The sequence below is a fragment of the Nipponia nippon genome, unplaced genomic scaffold, assembly GCF_047370975.1.
Source record: "Nipponia nippon isolate SJK-2023a ecotype South Korea unplaced genomic scaffold, ASM4737097v1 scaffold_5, whole genome shotgun sequence".
Classification (NCBI taxonomy): Eukaryota; Metazoa; Chordata; class Aves; order Pelecaniformes; family Threskiornithidae; genus Nipponia; species Nipponia nippon.
Window position 1 is genome coordinate 9,447,723 of NW_028262369.1, and position 21,735 is coordinate 9,469,457.

The window sequence follows — 21,735 nt, forward strand, 5'->3', positions numbered from 1 at the left end:
TACCAGGGCACACTGCTGGCTCATGTTCAACTTGCTGTTGACCAGAACCCCCAGATCCCTCTCCACAGGGCTGCTCTTCAGCCTCTCGTTCCCCAGTCTGTAGGTACATCCAGGATTGCCATGTCCCAGGTGCAAAATCCAGCACTTGTCCTTGTTAGACTTCATATGGTTGGTGATTGCCCAGCTCTCTAATTTGTCCAGATCTCTCTGCAGGGCCTCTCTGCCCTCGAGAGTGTCAACGGCTCCTCCCAGTTTTGTGTCATTGGCAAACTTTGATAAGAAACCTTCAAGTCCTGTCTCCAAGTCATTTATGAAGACATTAAAGAGCACTGGCCCCAAGATGGATCCCTGCGGAACCCCACTAGTGACTGGTCACAAGCCCAATGTAACCTCATTTACTATAACCCTTTGAGCCCGACCCATCAGCCAATTGCTCACCCATTGCATTATGTGTTTATCCAGCTGTATGCTGGACGTTTTGTCCAGGAGGATGCTGTGAGAGACAGTATTGAAAGCTTTACTGAAATCCAAAAAGATTACATCGACTGGCTTCCCTTGGTCAACTAGGTGGGTAACCTTGTCATAGAAGGAAATCAAGTTTGTCAAGCAGGACTTTCCTCTTGTGAACCCGTGCTGGCTGGGGCCAATGACTGCGTTGTCTTTCAGGTATTTTTCAATAACTCCCAGAATAATCTTCTCCATAATTTTGCCAGGCACAGAGGTGAAATTGACAGGCCTGTGTTACCGGCGTCATCCCTATTGCTCTTCTTGAAGATTGGGACAATGTTTGCCAGCTTCCAGTCAACTGGGACCTCCCCAGATTCCCAAGAGCACTGAAAAATCATTAAGAGAGGTCTCGCTATGACATCAGCCAGCTGTTTAAATACCCTCAGATGAATCCCATTGGGCCCCATTGACTTATAGGGATCCAGCTGGAGCAGCAAATCCCGCACAAGTTTGGGGTTGGTTGGGAGTTTGTCGTTCTCCGAGTCATGGTTCTCTAGCCCAGGGCTCTGAGGGGCCCAGAGCCCATCATCGGTGTTGAAGACCAAGGCGAAGAAAGCATTAAATGTCTCTGCTTTGTCTATGTCCTTGTTTGTGAGGTGACCATGCTCGTCAAGTAATGGGCCAATGTTATTTCTGGCCTGCCTTTTGCTATTTATATATTTTTAAAAGCCCTTTTTATTGTCCTTCACAGTACTGGCCAGCTTCAGCTCTAGTTGAGCTTTGGCCACGCGTATTTCCTCCCTACAGTGGCGAACAGCATCTCTGTAGTCCTCCCATGTCGCCTGACCTTGCTTCCACTGGCCATACATTTTCCTTTTTTGTCTTAGTTCTAGAAGAAGATCCCTACTCAGCCAAGCCGGCCTTCTACCTCACCTGCTTGACTTCCAGCATTTTGGAATTGCCTGCTCCTGTGCTCTTAGGAGGTAGTACTTAAAAAGTGACCACCACTGATGGACCCCAGCACCTTCAAAAACATTTTCCCAGGGGACCTTACTAAGTAGTTCCCTGAGCAGCCTGAAGTCAGCTCTCCTCATATCCAGAGTTGAGGTCTTGCTGGCAGTTTTCCTCCTGTTACCGTAGATTTTAAACTTGACTGCTTCATGGTCGCTGTGGCCAAGGCAGCCACTTCACCCACGAGACCCTCTCTGTTAGTAAGCAGCAAATTGAGGAAGGCACCTTTCCTGGTCAGTTCGCTTAGTACTTGTACCCAGAAGTTATCATCCAGATGGTTTAAGAATCTTCTGGACCTGCTTGTACCAGCTGTGTGGTATTCCCAGTTGACATCTGGCAAGTTGAAGTCCCCTATAAGGACAAGGGCAGATGACTTGGAAGCATCCCTTAGTTCCCTGAAGAATAACTCATCCGTGTCGTCATCCAGGCTGGGTGGCCTATAGTAGGCTCCCACAACGACATCAGCTTTATTTGTCTGTCCCTTAATCCTTACCCAGAGGCTCTCCACTGTGCCATCGCCAGCTGCTAGCTCCATGCATTCCAGCCCCTCCACTACATACAGTGCCACCCCGCCGCCTCGCCTGCCCTGCCTGTCCCTCCTGAAGAGCCTGTAACCATCCATCGTGGCACACCAGTCACGGGACTCATCCCACCAGGTTTCACTTATGCCTGTGATGTCATATCTCTGGGACTGGGCCAAGGCATCTAGCTCCTCTTGCTTGTTCTTCATGCTGCGTGCATTTGTGTAAAAACACTTCAAGTGTGGTTCATTGTGCCCGTTGCCTCGTGGAGCAGCCTGAGGAATCTCACTAGCATGCAGCTCCTCAAACTTTGGCGTGCCATCCCGTTGCTTGCTGCTGACTCGCCAGATATTGTCCCTTTCCCCCTTCCAATCTAGTTTAGAGCTCTATCAGTCAGCCCTGCTAGCTCCTGAGCAAAAACCCTGTCCCCTTCTGAGAAAGGTGCATCCCATCGGATGTCAGTAGACCTGGGGATGAATAGATCATCCCATGATTGAAAAACCCACAGTTCCGCCGATGACACCAGCCTCGGAGCTGCGTGTTGATCAGCTGGGTCTGCCTATTCCATTCGGTGTTTTTCCCTGCTACTGGCAGGATCGAAGAGAACACCGCCTGAACACCTGCGCCTTCAACTAACCAACCCAAGGCTCTGAAATCCCTTTTGATTGACTTAGGACTTCTCTTTGTTATCTCTTTGCTGCCGACATGAAGAACTAAGAGCGGGTAGTAGTCCAAGGGCCTTACCAGACTGGGGAGTCTTTTAGTGACATCTCTTATCCTTGTCCCAGGGAGGCAGCAGACTTCCCTGTGGGCTGGGTCCGGCCGGCACACGGGACCCTCCGTTCCCCTCAGCAGGCCGTCACCTCTGACAACTACCCTTCTTTTTTTCTTGACGCGGGGGGGAGGCTGCCCAGACGACCGCTCCGTCCCAGAAGGACCTACGTCCACAGCACCGCTTGCCTGCCCGTCCGAGCCCAGCGCCCCACACCTGCTGTGTCGGGGCGCCTGGGAAGGTGAGGCCGGCTGAGGGGCAGGGCCCGGGCACCGGGAGGAGCCGCCGCCGGCGGGGCGGGGCGGGGCGCCGGTTCCCGGGGCGGACGCCGAGGCACCTGGCGCGGGCGAGCCGGGGCCAGGCAGCCCGCTCCCGGCAGGCAGGTAAGGGACCGGGGCCGGGGCCGGGGCCCTCCGGGGCTTGGGGCTGCGCCGGCGCCCCTCGCCGCTGCGGCTATTCCAGCAGCGGTTGGTAGGGCCGGGGTGTGGAGCTCGCTGGGGTCCCAGCAGGGTTTGTACCAGCTCTCCGGCGGCGGGGCTGGAAGGTGGTGTCTCCGTGCTCCTGGCCTGGAGGAGTCACCCGAACTGCCTGAGAGGCGACTGCAGTTTATTAATGCTCGCTGTTAATTTACAGTGATAGAACTGTTAGGGCTGGACTGCATGCGTGCTCAGGGATGTGCTCGGCTTCTGCTATCTGGGATGTAAATAGCTGCTTGGAGCCGTGCCCTGACCGTGGTATCAGCCCTGCTGCACGGCACCTCGCAGCTTTATCTCCCCGTTAGTCACACACAAGCTTCTGCTGCCTTCAGCTGGAAGGGTTGGTCGTGTGGGGGATTAACAGCCACATCCTTCCCTGATGTATTTAGCCAGCGTGCCACACTTCAGTCTGTGAGGAATTTGGAATTCCACACTTCTGGACCAGCCTCGCTGGGGTCACCAGCTTGTGACATGACATCTGCTTTTGCTTTAGTGTAGGTTGCGTGTTGGAGTCTGCTAGCTAATGAATGAATATGGCACTGCATTTTCCAAATAGCAGGTTGTGAGTTTTGTGTGTTACAATAGGTAGCCAGAAGTACTTTTGTATTAAATAGGTGGGGAAAATCCCAGGTTTAAGTATTCGTGTTCTTTGTGGTCAATCATTCTGTCACTCCCTCAAAACACACAGGCATACTATTTAAATACTATTCTCTTTTTCTTCAGTCTCTTCCTTTATGCCCTAACCTACAAAGGTTGAAATGTTTCTATGCCGAAGATTAAATATACATCTAAAAGCCAAATCTTTACCTCCAAGATTCTGTTGCTAAGTCTCTGTCCCTTAGCAATGCTCTGTTAGTTACACAAACGTGCAAGCAGCCTGTGGTACTGCGTGGGAGCTGTGCTAACTTCTGCTTCCACTGACCTAATGTCACTACGGTCTCCTCTGCCAGTCCTGGGACCGACCGCAGCCGGACCCTGCTCCATGTGGCAGAAGCAGCCAGTCGGCAGCTCTAGAGCCGTGCTCCAGGTGTGATAGTTCAAGTGCGGGTGCTGTATCCGTCCCTGCCCACGGGACACAGCCCTGGCACAGGACAAAGGTGGCAGTGGGCTGCCTGTGCTAAGCGATGTAGTTGAAATGGCACCTGTGCCCGGCTGTTATGTCAGTACTCCACCCAAAGCAATCAATTGCAGTTTCTTTTTCTTTCTCCTTCCCTCCCCCTCCCCCCGGGAATAAATGTCTTGGGAGGACTTTCATTTTTGCCATGAAAGTGATAAAGTGGTGAGGTGGCACACCACTTTACAGTACAGTACTGGTACAGCTGTATGGGCTGACGTTAACAGGAACGAGCAGTCTACAGTGGTGTCTCCTTTCACATTTTTGTGAAAAGGCCTCTAATTGTGACTTCTATAGTTGATAGATTCTGTATGTTTATTGCAGAATAGAACCCTAACATACTAACGTGTCATACTGCATTTTAATGTAGCTTTATTTTGTCTGAAAAGGAAGTATTTGGTTTATGTGAAATTATTTGTCCAACAATTTGAACACTGCGTATGAGGATTTTGAAGAGTTAGGAGAAACCTGTGACAAAACTGGTTGTCTTTTCTTATGACGGGTTCTCCCCAGCCATTTTCTAGCTTCTTAGTTGATTTGCTAGCATGTTGTGAATAGCTTTTGTTTTCCCTCAGGGTCATCTTAAATGCTGGTTGTGCAAATAGTAATGAGATGATAATATCCTAACAGGAAACTAAGCTAGAAATTACAAACAGAACAATGCCCTTTTTTTAGTTCAGCAACATCATGTATCTTTAAAACCCTGTTTATTATCTAACGTGATGGTCTGTGTAGTTTTCATAAGCTTTTCCAATTGAACTTGTGAATGAGACTTCTGTAACTGATACTGCTCATCAAAGTATAATTTGAAGGTTGCATTTAAACTGGATAGGTATCCATTGCAGGTACAGAATAAACAAAGCTTTCTTTTAAGGCAAAATGTTAGAACTGTTCTAGTAAACAGTATTTTTTGCCTCTATTAGACCTGGTTTGGTAGGCTGCCTTTTCACTGAAAGCAGAAAACTAATTCCAAACAGGTACTCAAAAACAGCTTCCTTTTTTTTCTTTGCTTTTTTTTTTTTGTTTGTAACCAGACACTTCCTTCAAATACAAGTAGTTGGTAATGTTGGTTAGTAGACAGACTTAAAAAACTTGTTTTGCAGAGCAAGATTTAGTCCTGCTATATGCAAAGAACGTGATAGTCTGCAGTTTGGAAATTCAGTCACAAGACTGACTTGTACTGATACTTGCCTTAGCCTTTTTTTTTCCCCATAATAGTCAGACTATGAGCTAGGTCTTTCAAGCGTTAAAGAAATAATGCAGAGTTCTGTTCATGGTTTCTTATTAATCTTTCCTCTCTCTGCCAGGTATACTGTTCTTACTCTTCAGTTCCCTATTTCTAACTTTAGTGGTTATATATCCCTGATTGTTCCACTTTACTCAGTGCTCATAGTTTTCCCACTGGATTAAGTTTGCAACTTGTGGTCAGAGTTAACAAAATAAAAGCAACGAAGCAGCAAACGCAAAGAGACTTACTCTCAAAGGGGTCTCTGGGGAAAGGATTAGATAACGCAAAATCACTGTGATATGTACTTCAGTTCATAAGAATTGTCATTCCGTGGGGCCTTTTGGGTGGAGAAGCAGGGATTTGTGTGGTAGATTAGGAAGAGCACTATGAATTTCACAGAATTAATGAAGTATCTGAGCTTTCATCCGCTGCCATTAAGCAAAAACTATGAAATGTGTGCCACGTCTTTACGACACTGTGCTGCACAGTAAAATGTAACTATATGTTGTAACAATTTTTTGAATGTTTCAGGAGCGTGTTTATAATAAAGGTGTCTACACTCAGGTGAAGAAGTAGAATCCTGCCTGAGACGCTGCAAGCACGAAGTAGTCGGCAGTCCTTCTCCAAATGCCTTATCTAAGCAGCCATAGGTGATAGAAGGGGTTTAACTTGCAAACAAAGTGAACGGGATGAAACTATTGTAGTCTTAACTATATTTGGAGGGGGGGAGGGGCAGGGAGGAAATTACAAGAGGAATGTTAAATGGAAAGGACAAGGCAAACAAGTGAGTAGGTGCAAAAAATGGATAAAGAGCAAATAAGGAGCAGAGCTCATGATGCTGAAGCAGTAGCTGGAGGGAATGGGAGCAGCCAGCTGAGGGCAGAGATTGTCTGACAGTAGGCTGTTCCCCCGTCGCGGACAGATGCTATTCTGCCTGCTCCTGCCAGCCTGCCTGGCTACTCTCTGCACCCCATGCTCACCAAGAAGGGCTGGGGGGACAGGGAGGATGGGATCTGAATTCTGGTAGGTAGCATTGCACTATAGGACTAGGAAATACCTTCCTTTGCGAGCTCGAGATCCAACAAGCTGTTGGGAGAGACAGCAGTATTGCAACTGTAATGGGGATGCTGTCACTCTCCTTTCCCTTCCCAATTTGGTTGTCTGTCCTTTGCCTATACAGTAGTAAGCAGATGAGTCGTTAGTGCTACCACATGTCATCTTTCACTGGAAAGGTCTTTTGTAGCAGAGGTACAATTTACATTGCTGAAATTGATTGAAGGTCTAAAATAACAAAATTGGCCTTGGTTCCTGTAATTGACCCTGCTGACGTCAATAAAAACACAGTGGAAGGCGAGTAAGAAGTGGCGTTTATCAGTGCAGGCTGGGTACTTTGGCAGTATGCATAAAAGATAAGTGGCTTTCACTTCATTGTGTGATTCACGCTTGTTTCGTTGCTAATATGTCAATTACAGATCAGGTTTCCTTGAGTGTAGTGTTTGATTAGCGTCAGTTCACGGGCTCTTTAGATGTTCTGAGAGGCTTTCCTGGTTTGTTGCAGCAGTGTTGAAACTGTTGGGATTGAGATAGTGGAAGAGTAGTGGTCAGTACTGGAACCGAGTTGCTGATGCAGCATGTAATCTAGTTTTAACTCTGGTCTGTCTCAAACTCACTTTTGGTTTCCCGAAATCAATCTGATTTTTTTCAGTATGAAGCTGTGTGGAATATGTTAAACAGGACAGGGGTTCATGAATAAAAATAACTTAGGTAACAGTGAAGCCCTGTCCAGTCGTACCCTACAAAAGACCTTTAAAAGATCTTTATGGAAATAGAGCACATTCAACCTTCTAAATCAGTTCTTCCATGAGTTCTGTTCCCTTCATTCAACACTAAGTCAACTATGATGTAGTTCTAGAACTTACTGTTTGCATTCCTCTTCGAGATTTGTGTAAGTAGAATTTACTTCATGTAATCCTTTTTACTGAGGGATTACAGGTAAAGGACTTGAAGGTCTAAGTGGCTTTCCTGAAACTTGATACCAGGACAAAGTGCTATTTTAGCAAGACATTCATGTTTTTTGATTTATATTCTAAATGAGGATTAGTGTCTGTAGCAGAAAATTACCTGTACAGGAATGGATGAAACTAACCTGGAATGTTTTGTCAGGGCTGTTGGTCTGTGACGTGAAGGCATTTCTCTGGGAAATGATCCAGAAGCATGAGCCTGCACTGCTTCAAGTTTCCTGTTCTATATCATTACAGTGTGTGTTGAATGATTTAAGGGGAAAGCACCCACTCTCCACCTCTCCTGTAACTTATTTACATACCGATGATTATTAAACCCACTGATCTTAAACCCTTCTGGTCTCCAGAGGAGGAACACAAGATTTGTCTAGTTGCCTGCCAAAATCCAAAATGTCGTCCAACAAATGGACACCACTCTGCAAAGGGAAGATTTGTCAAGCTCCTGCTTTTTATCTTTCTTTCACAAATGACCTCTGTTCTCCAGCAATTTTTTTTTTTTTCCTTCTGAAAAATAGCTTCCTAAAGGGAAAGCTAAATCTAAATGTCATAGCTTTTCCTGGAGCTATGGTTTACTGCATCCCATCGTAGGTCAAAAAGAAGAAAGAGACGGTTTCGCTTGAGCATTACCTGCTTTGGGTTCTTTCCAAGGAGCTATGACTGGTCAGAAATTTATAAACTGCCAGTCCATCAAACCCCAAACCAAACCTATAATGAAGCATCCGATTTGATAAGAAGAGTTTCTCCTGATCTTTGGGCTTGAGATGGAGGAAGTGGGTGGATGCCACCCATATACCCTGAGCATGCATGCTCATACACACCTCCAGCCCACCCAAGAGCATTTATGTACCAGGTAGCGTAGTAATCTTTGAGTGACTACAGTCTCAGTCAGGAAACATACGGGTTATCCACGTTCACGTTCTTGCTCACTCCAAATGATCTAATGCTCTCAGGTAGCAAGAGGAAAATCTCTAGTTTTTTTCAGGAACGAAATGCCAAGATTTGGATTTGCCTCAGCGTACATGGAGAATTTATTTAAAATTGTTAAAACTTTGGGAGTGGAGAAAAACAGAGTGGCTTCAGATGCTGGGTTCAGTGTTAGACTGTAAATATCCCTGTGGATTTTCATAGAAATCCTGGCATAAAGCGCATCTTAAGACTCAAAGGAAATAAAAGTGGATAATGATTAAACCAATAGGCAGTCTGTCTTGGGCTTATTTGAGTGTCTTAGCAAGCCTTTATGGATATGCCTAGAGGTCTTTAAAATGAGTAAGAGAAAGAAGTGATGGATGTATTTTTTAGTCGGGCTGATCTGTTTCTTCTAGTTGGTTGCACTTTGGCAAGTTGGTTGATAGAGCTGGTTGGCGCTTCCTACCAGCTTGCTGCTGGGTAATGCTGATTCTACACAACCCATACATTTCCATCAAAATATCCGTTCTCTCTACAGTTTGAATGAAGACCAGGCAAGTTGACAAGCTGTTTAGATCAGTGCTCAGCTTTCCAGCTGCCTTGCTGGCAGGCTTCCCAGCTTTCTGGATGGCTGAGTCTGAGTGAGCTGAGTTCCTGGGAAACTAGTTAAAAAATAGGAAAATGTAATTTTGCACACTCTTCAAAGGGAATTGTCTGAGAATTTTCTTCCCCTGAAAAAGTAATCTTTTCCTCTTTAGCTTTTCATTACAGTTTGAAATGTAAAACACTTTTATAGGGGAAATTTATTTTCCCAAGCAACTCTTTGCAGAAGACCATGATTATCTTTTTCAAGAATTGTTTCCATGCTTTTTAATGGAGTATAAGGACGGAATGTACTAATTCCTGAAGAGTTTGTATAAAACTTCAGATATATTCTAAGCTAGTTCTCAAAAGATCATTAGGAGCTAAGTGGTTCCTGTCAAAGAAGACCTACCTCTCAGGAGATTTAAACTTCCCATGACTTTTACATAAGAGCGTTAGATTCCTGGGGTGTTTATTGATTTTCTTTGGAGATAAGGGGAAGAGCCTCTGTTGATTATGTTTCTTAATACATGAGAATCTCAGTCTGTCTGTGTAGGTGTGAAATTGTTGCCTGAAAAAACACAAGTTTCACCTAGGTGAGACTATGTTTATAGTTTCTTGTTGGCAGTAATCACATTCCACTATTTACAGAAGGGATGGGTGACGCACCTTATATTCAAATTGCCTGGTATGCTTTTTTTACTGAATGTTTGCTGAAGACGTGGGCCTCATAGCATGCTTCATCATGCAATAATGGAAGTGTAGACAATGTTCCGATTAAAATGTAGGACTTCGAATTCAACCAACCACCTGTGTTTATATGCAAATCTCTTTGCAAGTCAGTGTGCAAAACCTGGGCAGTGTTTACAACTGTATGTCACACTGCAAGATTTTACATTGTCTTCCAAGATCATTAGGTGTGTGAATGACACAATAGTAATTTAAGAGCTTCTTTTGGCAAAATGAGATTTTGACAAGCCTTCAGAAACTAGACACTGTACAATTATGCATTTTGAAGATACTTTTCCTCATGTGATACTTCCTTCACTGCAGTAGAAATCGCAAATAAAAACCAATGCAGACAGAAAAGTTGGTTGAGACTGTACCGTTAAATGAGATTCGGCTCTGCTTTTCTAGGAGTGGAGCTGAGATAAAAGCAGGGTCTGATGGGTTTTGCCAGATGTGTCCTTTATCGTTTTGTTTGTTTGTTTGTTTGTTTGTTTGTTTTCCCCTGTTGTTGAATAGCTTGCCAGCTGATCGAACTTGGAGTGGTGCCTTTAAGAACAAATGCTAAAAATTGCTTCCTTTTAAATTTTGAGTATGAATTTTGATTAATTGCAAGAACTGTCTGTTTAATTTGGACTCTGTTTTTCTAATATAAGGTTCCCTTTTCACTGACTTACCTGGACTTCTGTTTGTTAAACGCTGACCAAGTGTGGTTTGCTTAAGACTAAAATGGAGCACTCTGTGAGAAATAAAGCTAAAACAAAACCTATGTACAGGATCGAGACATTAAGTCATTAGAAGACCCCTCATTAAGAGTGAGTCTCTAAATAATGTCAGCTCTGTACATAGCAGTGGTCCAGTGGGTCCCTTGTTCACAACTAAGGCTTAGAGATGCCACTGCTAGTAAGGAAGTGGGCAGACTTCACTTCTTCTTTGGTTTTGGAAATGTAGTACTCAGAGAAAATTTGTGTATTTGGCTTTTCCTGTATGAGGAGCAAAGAGAGAACTTATTTTCTTTTAATGTTTTGACCTGCTTCTAAAACCTGGCTTCATTGTCAGTGCTGGGGAAGACTTCATGTGGCACTCCACTTCCTTAGCCTTGTAGAGAGCTTACTATAGAGAAATATTAGTTCCCATTTTACCTGCAACTTCTGTTGGACCCTGATTTCCTGCTGGTAAATAGCAGTAAGGTAGAATAATTTCCTATTTATATTGTTTCATGTTATTTATTATCAGAGTGGCAAAATTATCTAACTAAGATGCTAAAATGAACTTCCTTTCTTTTCAGTTTGTATGTATGTGCATCTATTTTGTAATTAGGTCTGTAATCACTCTTCCCATGAACATATTAATGAATCAGTAGAGACGAAAATAAGGAAGATTTAATCCCTCAAACCAAGGACTTGCCATGTCTTATCATTACAATGAAGCCTTTGAAAATCCAGACTACCCCTTCTCAGAGACACTGGAAATTGATAGAAGGTGAGTTTATATAGTTCTGCTGTTGTGACTGTGCCATAAGAAATTAATTTCTCTATTTATATGCAGGAGAACCTTTTTCTCCAGAGTTTTAATTTGTGGAATTCTTTTAATCCCTCCTTTATGCTTGCATTCTCAGACACAAATTTTTAAAGCCGTCACCAGGAAGGCGGCATTCAAGAGAAATGGCATGTTTGCTTTTTACATATTGGATGAATTTATCAGTTAAATGTATTTTAGGATTTATGGCATAATGTCATGATATTTTTTTAGTTCGAGTAATTTTCATAATGTGCTATAACCTTGGACGTCCTTGTTTTCCAAGCAGTTATTCCTGTTTAGGTAGAGCCCAAGCTAACTTCAGGTGGAGAAAAGTTTTAGTCTTTCTAATTCAGTTGAGGACCAAATCAGAATTATGATGTTGGAATTCTAAATACAAAATACCTCTCAGTATCAGAGTTTGTTTTATAATGTATGCAAATTTGAGGATAGTAGGTAACAATTTATTAAGGATATCTGTTGAGAGTTTTTTGTGGCACTCAGGGTTTTGGTTTTTGTTGCTCACACAGGAGGAGTTCTCAAAAGAATCTGTTCTCTCACCGAACCCCTTATGATTCTTCACTGCATGGTTCCTATGGAGAACACAGCGGAAGAGGACAGAATTACCCCCTGGCCATACCAATGGCCTCCATGAGCCATGGCTCTGAATATAGCGAAGGTTTACCAAGAGTTAATGTCCTAAGCAGAAGTCCATATGGAAATTCCACAGGTATGTAATTTCTCATATGAACAGCTTACAGAAACACTGGAACAAATAATGGCTTACTCTCTCCTGAGGGGGTCCTGCAGCTCTGGAAAGCTCAACTCTGTATATATTTGTATGTGGTGGCAGTGGCGTTTTCTTTGTTTTTTTTTTCCTAGAAGTAGTTCAGATGTTATATTAACAGATCCATGGCCTGTCTGTTGCATTAACAGATTAGTAAATACTGACTTGTATGGACTGCATAAGTCACTGAATACTAAGATGTACACTGGAGTGAGATATAGTAGTTTTGTTAATGAGGTATACTGCTATGTTTGCAGTAGAGCTGTATTTGGTCAATAGGGCTGATATTCTGTGTGTGTAAATAATCCATAGCAGCATACGACTTTCTGTATAATTCTGATTCCCTTCGACAGATAATCTTTCCTTTGAGCCTGAGCCAGAACTGGCATACAGCCCACCTTCTACCTTCCATCTGCTGGATCGCCCCTATACCCACAGAATTTCCAATGTATCGGAAGGTAAGACCTAAGGATTGTGGTGCGTCAGAATATTGAATGTGAATGTCAGTCTTGCCCTCCATAAAATAATAAATATTTAAAAGCCTCTGGTTCAGGTCTGAAGATCTTCACGTAATAAAAGGAATCATAAAACAAATTATCTTTTACTATCCTACATAGCTGTAGCTGAATTTTTCAATATCTTTCTGAAGGTGATGATCTTTGTTTCCTGAGCAGGGAAAGATGTAATGCTTACCAATTTTAACCCAAACTCCCTCTAAGCAGGTCAACATAAAACAAACTTACAGTTATCTGAAGAGCCTCATTGTAGGAGGAAATAAGGGGATGCATTTTTGAGACTGTCTTTAGTGAATCGTTCACTATGTTGTCTCCATGTATACTTTAGACTATAATAGTAATGAGAGATTTATGTTCATTAAAATATAGGGGGTCTGGAATAGTATAATCTGGGTTCTGGTTTAGACTAGCAGAGTAGTTTATTGTTCATGTTCTGGGTAGGAACTGTTCTTCCCATATTGTGTAGTTTTTCTGTTACAATCAGTTCGGTTCCTGTCTGCTGCTTCTGGAACACAATTAAGAGTACTTTTCTGGAGTTGTTACCTAGATGCATTGAAAGAACCACCTCTCTGTGCCCCCAAAGTGAGAGATTCTTGGTTTTTTCCCTCTTTTTCATCTTTAAGAACATGGTCTTTAAGTTAAGATCTGATTTGGCAAGACTCTGTCTTCACATTAAAAAGCAATGATTTTATCGGTGCCTGGAAATGCCTCACGGACCATAGAAATAGGACATTTCCAAACATTAACTACCATGCAAAGCTTTCAATACCTGATAGGAAGGAGAGAGTGCATTTCCAACACAATCAGCTACAGGATAAATGTCTGGGTGCTGAAAGTTCAATAAGTACCTCCACAAGGAAGCACAGATGCTTTTCTTTTTCTGATTCTTTTTAATTGCTACAAAGGAAGCTGGCCTAAAGTGGAAATGACGCTAACATCAAGGGACCATTAGATCTAAATAGTAAATATTGTGAAGGAGCCTGCAACGTGTGCATTAACCAACAGACGCATCAGTTGGGGCCTTCCACACTAGAGGGCTGAGCTCAAAAGGGGGATCTAACATTGCGCAGACTGGCCGTTAGCTTACTGGGAAGGCGAGGCAAGGAAAGCTGTGACTAAACTCATCTGCTTCGTAGCTGGAAGGCAGATGCATTTAATGAATATAGTCACTCGTGTTTGAGTAATCGTATGAAAGAAGGTTGAGAGAACAGTTGCATTTTGGCCCCAGGGAAATGGCAGTTGGGTACGTATAACTTATTCAGCATGATTGAGTGTGATTCTAAAACAGTCCCTCTGAAGTCAGCAGAAGGTTTTTTAAAGAAAGGACCTGTCTTCTAGGAAGAAAGTCTTGAATAATCAATGTGTGCATTTATGAACGGGTTAGATGACAAAGTTTTCCATGACAGCTGAAGACTGGGCTCAGTACCTGTTTTCCAGAATGTATTTGAAAAATTGCATGAGGTCATCAAGCATGACCAGTAAAGAAGTGAGTGGGGGACTATATGTTTGCATGTAGGTAGTGAGATTGAAGGGTATACTTTAAAGTCCTTTCTGTGAAAGAGAAATTTGAATTTCTTCAGTCAATTTGTCAGGAGTATCTCGGCTTACTAAACAGTGCATGTTATTTAGGTAGCTTTATTCAGAGACGCAACAGAAGACCACGTGATGAGATCTTCCTGACTTCTTCCAGCCTGTTTGAAACAGATCCAGTGTGCAAAGAAGGTAGGAGTTTACATAAGTGGTTCAATATTAAATAGCATCTTGCACAAGGATGGTGTGACTGATACTATTCTTGGTTTATCACCAGAATTGCAGGTACAGTCTTTCTGTGGTTGTGGGAACAATTTGTTTTTGTGTTAATGCTAGTGATTAATCTTTTATACTCTACTAGCACACTAAAATACCATGATAAATGAAGCACAGTGCAGTGTGAATATGTGTTAAATTGTAGAAAGAAAAGCTAAACTCTCTATTAGAATTTGTTTGACCAGCTAATGCATTGTTTTCAGCCACTGTGTCTGGAATTAGCATCAAATTCTAACTACGCGGAAACAACCTGATCGTCAAGTAATACAGTTCTGTCTGTTTCATAGGTAGTGCTAAGCTTGGGCACTAACATCAACTAAAAGTATAGAACAAATAAAACAAAAGTTTAGCTTTCAAGTCAATGTGTAGCATCATAGATATGTAACTATCAAACAGTGATCGAGCAATAGACCAGAATCTTCCAGTTTGTCACTATTTTCTTTCCCTTTATATTGCAGCTCTTTGTATTAACACTAAACAAGCATCAGACAAATGACATTTATTTTTTAAACTTCCGGTATTGTACTACTTACTTACATCGGTATTAGAGTACTGATGGAGCTGAGGATATTCTGGGGAGTATTATTAAGTCTCTTTCCACTAAGAACTTGCCACACCTTAGTAGCAGTGAAAATGGGGAATGTTGTTATAGCCATTTCAGATTTTGTATAAGAATTACTGTATTATTATCCCAAAATTTTGATTTTTCATGGGTTTTATGCAGAGGAAAATTTAGTTGGAAATCTTGCCAGTATGTCCATCAGTGAAAGGATTAAAGCAATCCAGAAGATGCCAGCAACCATGAAAAAAAAGAGAGAGATCAGGTAAAAATAAAAGTTTATCTGTTTAGTTTTACAAACACTATACTTTCAACATCTAGCTATCAAGTGTAGGTGTTTGCCATCTGCTCAGCTTTGGTTTGTCGCTTTGAAAGAACTGAAAGTACTTTTTAATGCACTTTTTAAAAGTTAACATCTTGCAAGGGAAAATAATGTAAAGACGGTTCATTGTCCTTTCTCTTGATGAGAAGAATCTCTCATGGTAATATAAAACAGAATATCAAGGCCCTGAGATTTGGTTATGAATGATGACTTGCCATTTATTTTCAAAGGAAACTTAGATGTTGGCCATTGAAAATGGAGAAAGAGACCACATGGTCTCAACCATCCTTTTGTCTCCTCACAGAACATATTTAAATTTTGTTCCCAGCGTGAGTTAGTGGAGGGATTAGAACATGCTGTTATAGCATGGACAAGAGCCATGGTATCAGCTAATAGAAAAAGAACCAGCAGAACACCTCCGTGTTTTATTAACTCTGTTCATGTGAACATGCGTGAAACTGTATTTGCAGCAGCTTCTTTGGCTTCTTGTTTTAATTACAACCCATACTATAATGCTTGTCACCCCCTGCCCTGCTCTTCCACAGGAATAAAGTTCTTAAAGAAGTAACAAAAAAATCAAGGCACCGCAGTACTCAGCTTTCCTGCTGTCCACAGTGTCTGCAGGGAACGGTAGTGGTAAGTGTCAGAAACTTCTGTCAGTCACGACAGAGTAAACCACTTTAGCTGCAATATCATCACTGTCTCCAGAGGTATCTGGTATCTTGCTTTATGTTACTTACCAAAGAACCAGCTAATTGCTGCAGTGTTCATTAATAATGCCTTGCACTATGGTAGCACTTAGGAACACCAGTTAAGCATCTTACGGTGCATGTAGTGGGGGAAATCTGTTCTTATCATCAAAATGGAACTGTAAAAAATGTGAGGCTTTATTATGTGAATTGGAGTCCTGTTTAAGACTGCTTCCTGAGATTCATCTCTCTCTCCTCTTTTGCACCTCAGTCATTTCGGCGATTTGGAAATAGCTTGTCAGAATATTTTCACCTACTGCAGTTATGGCACAAGACTCTGAAGATCATTGGCGCCAAGTTTGGAACAAGTGTTCTTTCTTATTTTATTTTCTTGAAGTGGCTGCTAACTTTCAACATCTTCTCATTCCTCATAAACTTCAGTTTCATCACAATCCCTCAGTTTCTTGCAGCAGAACCAAATAACCTTTCATTCACGGGTCTGGAGCTGTTCACTGGAGCTGTAAGTATGTAACAACAGACTTGTACTGTGTGCAACAGATCTATTTTAAAAACTCACAATACACTAAAAAAGTATTTCTTATTAAGAGGTGGAGTTAGAATTTTACATGACTAGAAATAATATTTAGTATATACTTGAAGCTGCAACAAACATTGACTCGGTGAGATGAATGGAACTCATCCTGATGAATTTGTCTCACTGCCAATGATTGCTGTGTTCACCAATATTTCAAGACATTCATCATTTTCAGAAGGAGACACAAAGGAAGCCAGGCCTTCCAGAGATAGCTACAACAGTCTCCAGCAAAACGTTTTCCCCCTGCTAATATTGCTCTGAAAATACAGTGCAGATTTCCATATGTGATCCTGTGAATTTTGCTTATTTCCAAAGCTTTATTCTTCCAAGGAGCACACAGATCTTTCTGTGGCAACCTGCTGAACTCACTGGGGCCTGGACACAGGAGAATCTTTTCATTGTGTGAAGATCATTACATTCAGGGAATAAAGTCCCAGGCTGTTTTCAAAGGAAGATTTTGCACTGCTCTAACTTGACTAGTATTAATCAACTAAGCGATCTGAGAAGATGACTTACTCTTTTATTTTTTTCTCTGTCTTTGCAGTAAAAAATGTGTCAAACTTATCGTTGTTAAAGGATTTCTCTAGTTCATAAACAAGACTCTGCTCTTACTAGTACTTAGTTGAGAAGAGGTCTTTCTAAAAAGGAAAGGTGTCAGCCTTTTCCTTCTAAAATTGCTTTTAAAGTGCTGTGTTTTGTAGTAATGCTGTTTAACTTTGCAAAGTACAGTCACCATTGCAGGAGTTCAGCTATAACGTAATAACTCTAGTGTTGAATGTCACGAGCTTTCTTCCTGGTTCCTTCATAGCTGATACAATTTGTCAGTACAGAACTTGCTCCTAAGAAGGAAGCAGTTAAGCCTTTCCCTCTTTAGGAATTTTCAGAAAAGACCAAATCCAAACCCTGCAAAGGTGTTGAATGCTCACGACCATCCTGCACGAATCTTAAGAAGGATAAAAGTCGTCTATATATCTCTAGAAGCTCTCAAAACTATGGAAGATTTTAGCTGATAGGAGGAAAACAAAGAGCCTGATATTTAGAAATTTAATGACACTTGTGATTTCACGGTAGGGAATGGGACAGTTCCCACTTCCACTAATTGGGCTACAGATGATGATACTTCCCACGATATGCAGGCAATAGCAAACACTCTGAACGATGTCCATATCTTTTCAGGGTTATTTTCAACAAACAGTACTCTACTATGGCTTTTACACCAATGCTACAATCAGTAAAATAGAGAATGGTCCATCTTACAACATGCAGCTGGCCTATTTTTTCACCGTTGGAATATATTTTGTCATCTGTTTTCTTATCTTGTTGTTCAGGTAAACTAGCTGTGTATTCTTATTTCACTTATATTAAGGGGGGAAAAAAATCCCACAGAAAAAAAACCCACCCTGTAAATGGTTGGCAATAATAATTACCTGAGTATGTTTCTGTAAGTCCTTATTTCCAGGTCTAGAGTTTAAGTAGAAGTTTCTGCTCAAAAGACAGTCTTCAGAAATCAAACCTTTATTACACAAATGAAGAATAACTGCAAAATAGTAAGGGGCACACAGAGAATCCCAGTTCAAACCAATGAATATCATGATCTCCCTTTTGTAAGCTGTTGTTCCTAGTATCTTCTGGTATTGATGTGGCCTTCCAGAGGTACAGATTGGCAGCAACAACTAGGAGAAGGAAATGTGAGACTTGTTTCTTACATGAAAGTTTATTTTCCGTGTCTTCTTATGTGACATGCTCTGACAGAGGTTCAGTAGCCTTGGGATGGGATAGAAAAACTGACAAATCTCCCTTCTTGCCCTGCTGTACAGACTTGATGCATTTCCCCATTACGCATCTCACAAATTTAATTTTCATTGCAGCATGGCAAAATCCTTCTGCAGGAACTTCATTAACCCTCAGACATACTCTGGAAATGCTAGCAAACTTCTCTGCACTTGGGACTTCAACATAACTAATGAAAAAGCCGTGAAGCTGAAACAAAAGAATCTCAGCACACAAATAAAGGTAGAAAACACAGGAGGTACAAAAAAGTAGAAAAGTACAAAACTAGCATGCTTGAGTCACTCTGCCAGAGACTTATTTGTACATACAAATTTGTGTGTGCACATACAAGTCTCTGACAGAGTGACTCAAGCATGCTAGTCCTGTGCCTAATAGACTTAAGTCTTTCCGACTGTTAAGTTTCATTTGGTTTGAACTCCTGGGGTTGGCTTAGCTACTTGGTTTTCTTTTCTCTTTAAGCTACATATAAATATTTGTATGCTTCTGTTCTACTGAATGAATCTCTATGACTATTAAATATTTGCCAAACAGAGTATTTCTTCTGTTTTTCCTTTCTGCTGTTTAACCATTTTGTAAACAAAAGGCAGGCTTGTAATATTATATGTGAAATACAGTGTAAGTGTCAAGAGATAGGACTTTTAGGATAGGAACACAAAGTTGTCCTGTAAATGTTCCCAGGATATTACTTGGCCCATCTTCTAGAGAAATAATCTTTCATTCAGTCGCTCAAGCAGTTACTTGAAACAAGTTTTGCTTTATGCTGTTGACTAAGGAATTCTTCATTAGGAATTGTTTTCTTGCAGGAAGACCTCACTGAAGTAAACCGAGAAGTTCTAAATTTTTCTGTAAAAGAGACAGTTATTCGTATTATTATTCATCTTGCTTCTTGGGTTGCTTCCCTGGGAACGGCAGTAGCTGCTTGTGCCGGTGTTTACTTCTTCTCCATTAATAACCTAAAGGTAAGGGCAGATTTTGCAGTCTGTTTTTGGAGATGCGTTTTTCCACATGGGTATCTTACACTGAGTGCAAGCAGGGGTCTCTTCACTACTAGGACTGTAGGGAAGCATAGCTGTTGTTTCTGCCAATGCAAACACAAATTCTGCCGTACCTAAAAAGCTGTTTTGCAAAGACTTGCGCCCATTGGGACTGTGGCAGGAGCGTAGGACCTGAGGGATCTGAGCAAATCTCCCTCCTCACCCCAGCAGCTGCTTACCTGGGTTCACAGCTAGGCTAGGGATAGCACAGCTGGTCACCTTGAAAGAAACAGTAAAAAGCAGCCTCAGCAAGGCCTGCCTCTCCTTTGCCTAGGAGCTGCTTTTAAGCTGGGGTTCCCACCCTTGGTCACGTGCAACATGGGCAGGGGAGAGGGTTGCTGTGCTGCTGGACATGGGCCCGTAGATCATCATAGTCTCTAACCTGAGAACATGCAGGGAGGTGTGCCAAGTGTCTTCTCTGTGGACACAACTTGAGGCAGCATTTTGGTTAAGGCTCTAAGTTGGGGTTGTTTGGTTGGTTTTTTTGTTTTTCCTCTCTAAGCTGTTTGTGAAAGGGCTTAAAAATGACCTGGAGAGCCAAGCTGCTATGATGGTGCTACCTGTGGTCGCATCTCTCCTCAACGCATTCATCCCATTCTTCTACTCGTGGCTTGGACACCTGGAGAGATTTCAGTCTCCTGGACACCAGATATATGTCACTATTACAAGGTATTTGTTGCTACCACCTCTTAGTGCGTTTTGTCTGAAGTTGTCTGACTCTTCTTTTTGACAGCAAGCTGTGCCTAGGTGGTGTGGAGGGTAGTAGGGAGCTATGGAGGAGAATTCATCTTCTCCAAAGGCTTCTGTACACTCTTCCCTCCATGTTTTGTTTGTCTTCTGTGAGCCTTCTGGAGTGTTACAGCTCTGCATGAGGACAGGGTATGGTTTCCCTCTGTTAGGCACACTGTGACACTGGGCTTGGTTTTGTTTGTAGTTTCCCTAGATGGCCCTTGGGCTGTTGGCCCCCCAGGAAAAGGAAGGGGAGAGAGGAGTTAGGAGGTCTTACTTCACTACAGATGCATGGAATTAACAGCACATAACCCCTGGTGCCCCTCAGGCCTTCCTCCCCTGTGCGGCCCCCACACCCAATCATCAGCTTGTTTAGCAGAGGCTTGTGCCAAGGCTGTCATGCCCAGCTCCCCTTCTGTCAGGACAATAGCATAATGCTGCACCCGAGCTCCGAGGAGAGCTCCTGTTAGTGCTGGCTCTCTGCAGTGCTATTGTTATAAAAGGAGGTAATAAGGCGTAACCAACGGTCATCCTGCCATCATTCCCTCCAGTGAGCTTACGGACCATCTGTCAGTGCAGTTACTGTTACTTTTTGTTTTTAGAAATATCATCCTGAAGATATCAATTGTTGGAATACTGTGCTACTACTGGCTGAACATTGTGGCTGCATCGGAGTCACAGGTAAAGTTTCAAAAATAAAAATCTTTGACTTACAATGCCAGGTTAGGAACCACTTTGATAAGTGGCTTGCTCCAGCAAAGAGAAGTACATGTAGTGTCTTGGAAAGCTGAATTTGCCACCCCAACGCTTTTTATTAACATGTCTAGAGAAATGAACTGTAGGAAAAAATGAATCACCCAGCTCAGGTCTCAGCTGGTTTGCAGCATTGTTCAATGAGAGGTCAACTATGATTAGTCAGGGTGTTAGCAAAACTTTGATCTGTAGCCCAAGTTTCAGATGCCCAGGCATTTGGGAACAATGTTAGAACTGCATGATTTTTGACTTCTAGATATACTTTTTTTTTTTTTTTTCCTTCTTAAAGTGCTGGGAAACTCTGGTTGGCCAAGATATCTATCGTCTTGTTCTAGTTGACTTCATATTTTGTTTGCTTGGCTCTTTCTTTGGAGAGTTTTTACGAAGGTGAGTACTACTTTTCTAATCTTGTTTTTATTCATTAACTAAAGACACCAAAGACATGGTCTTTTTTTCCAATGTGAGAAAAGAAGTCTAACAGGAGCCTGGCTGTGGCACCACTGAAGCTTCCTTGGTTGTCTCTACCAGGCACAGTCTCTGGGTACATGCCTTGCGTATATTGCAGCTCCTGCTTAGGAGGAGGTCAGAGTATGTATCACTCTACTCTCCCGATGTGTCCTTTTTTCCTTTGGAGATGGAAACGCAGGCAGGGAGGAAGCCACACTGTACTCCCATAGATCTCCTGAATGGGGTGACAGAGGACCAAGAGTCTCAAGCAGAAACCCTGGCTTTTCTACATATGCACAGGCACACTGCTGGCTCTCCTTGGTATGTCCCCCTGTATTTTTTTCCTCTTAGTTATGTCACTCCACAGAGTGCACACAAGTTTAAGG

The 21,735-nt window shown here is 42.4% G+C and overlaps 1 protein-coding gene across 4 annotated transcripts in view; it reads left to right on the top strand.

Annotated features, from left to right (window-relative positions):
* The first annotated feature begins 3,023 nt into the window (after nucleotides 1-3,023).
* Nucleotides 3,024-21,735, top strand: part of TMC5 (transmembrane channel like 5) — a 29,191-nt gene continuing 10,479 nt past the window's right edge. For 3 of the 4 annotated variants that reach the window (XR_015698824.1, XM_087732121.1, XM_087732123.1), the window contains exons 1-14: nucleotides 3,024-3,134; nucleotides 11,093-11,286; nucleotides 11,853-12,052; nucleotides 12,463-12,567; nucleotides 14,254-14,346; nucleotides 15,155-15,254; nucleotides 15,857-15,947; nucleotides 16,272-16,520; nucleotides 17,772-17,923; nucleotides 18,464-18,608; nucleotides 19,190-19,345; nucleotides 19,923-20,089; nucleotides 20,752-20,830; nucleotides 21,192-21,289. Coding sequence is in view for 3 of the 4 variants with exons in the window: in XM_087732121.1 (XP_087588247.1) it covers nucleotides 11,213-11,286; nucleotides 11,853-12,052; nucleotides 12,463-12,567; nucleotides 14,254-14,346; nucleotides 15,155-15,254; nucleotides 15,857-15,947; nucleotides 16,272-16,520; nucleotides 17,772-17,923; nucleotides 18,464-18,608; nucleotides 19,190-19,345; nucleotides 19,923-20,089; nucleotides 20,752-20,830; nucleotides 21,192-21,289 (1,709 nt within the window). In the remaining variant the exon portion in view is untranslated. The remainder of the gene's footprint in view (nucleotides 3,135-11,092; nucleotides 11,287-11,852; nucleotides 12,053-12,462; nucleotides 12,568-14,253; nucleotides 14,347-15,154; nucleotides 15,255-15,856; nucleotides 15,948-16,271; nucleotides 16,521-17,771; nucleotides 17,924-18,463; nucleotides 18,609-19,189; nucleotides 19,346-19,922; nucleotides 20,090-20,751; nucleotides 20,831-21,191; nucleotides 21,290-21,735) is intronic. The other variant, XM_087732122.1, reaches the window with a different exon arrangement.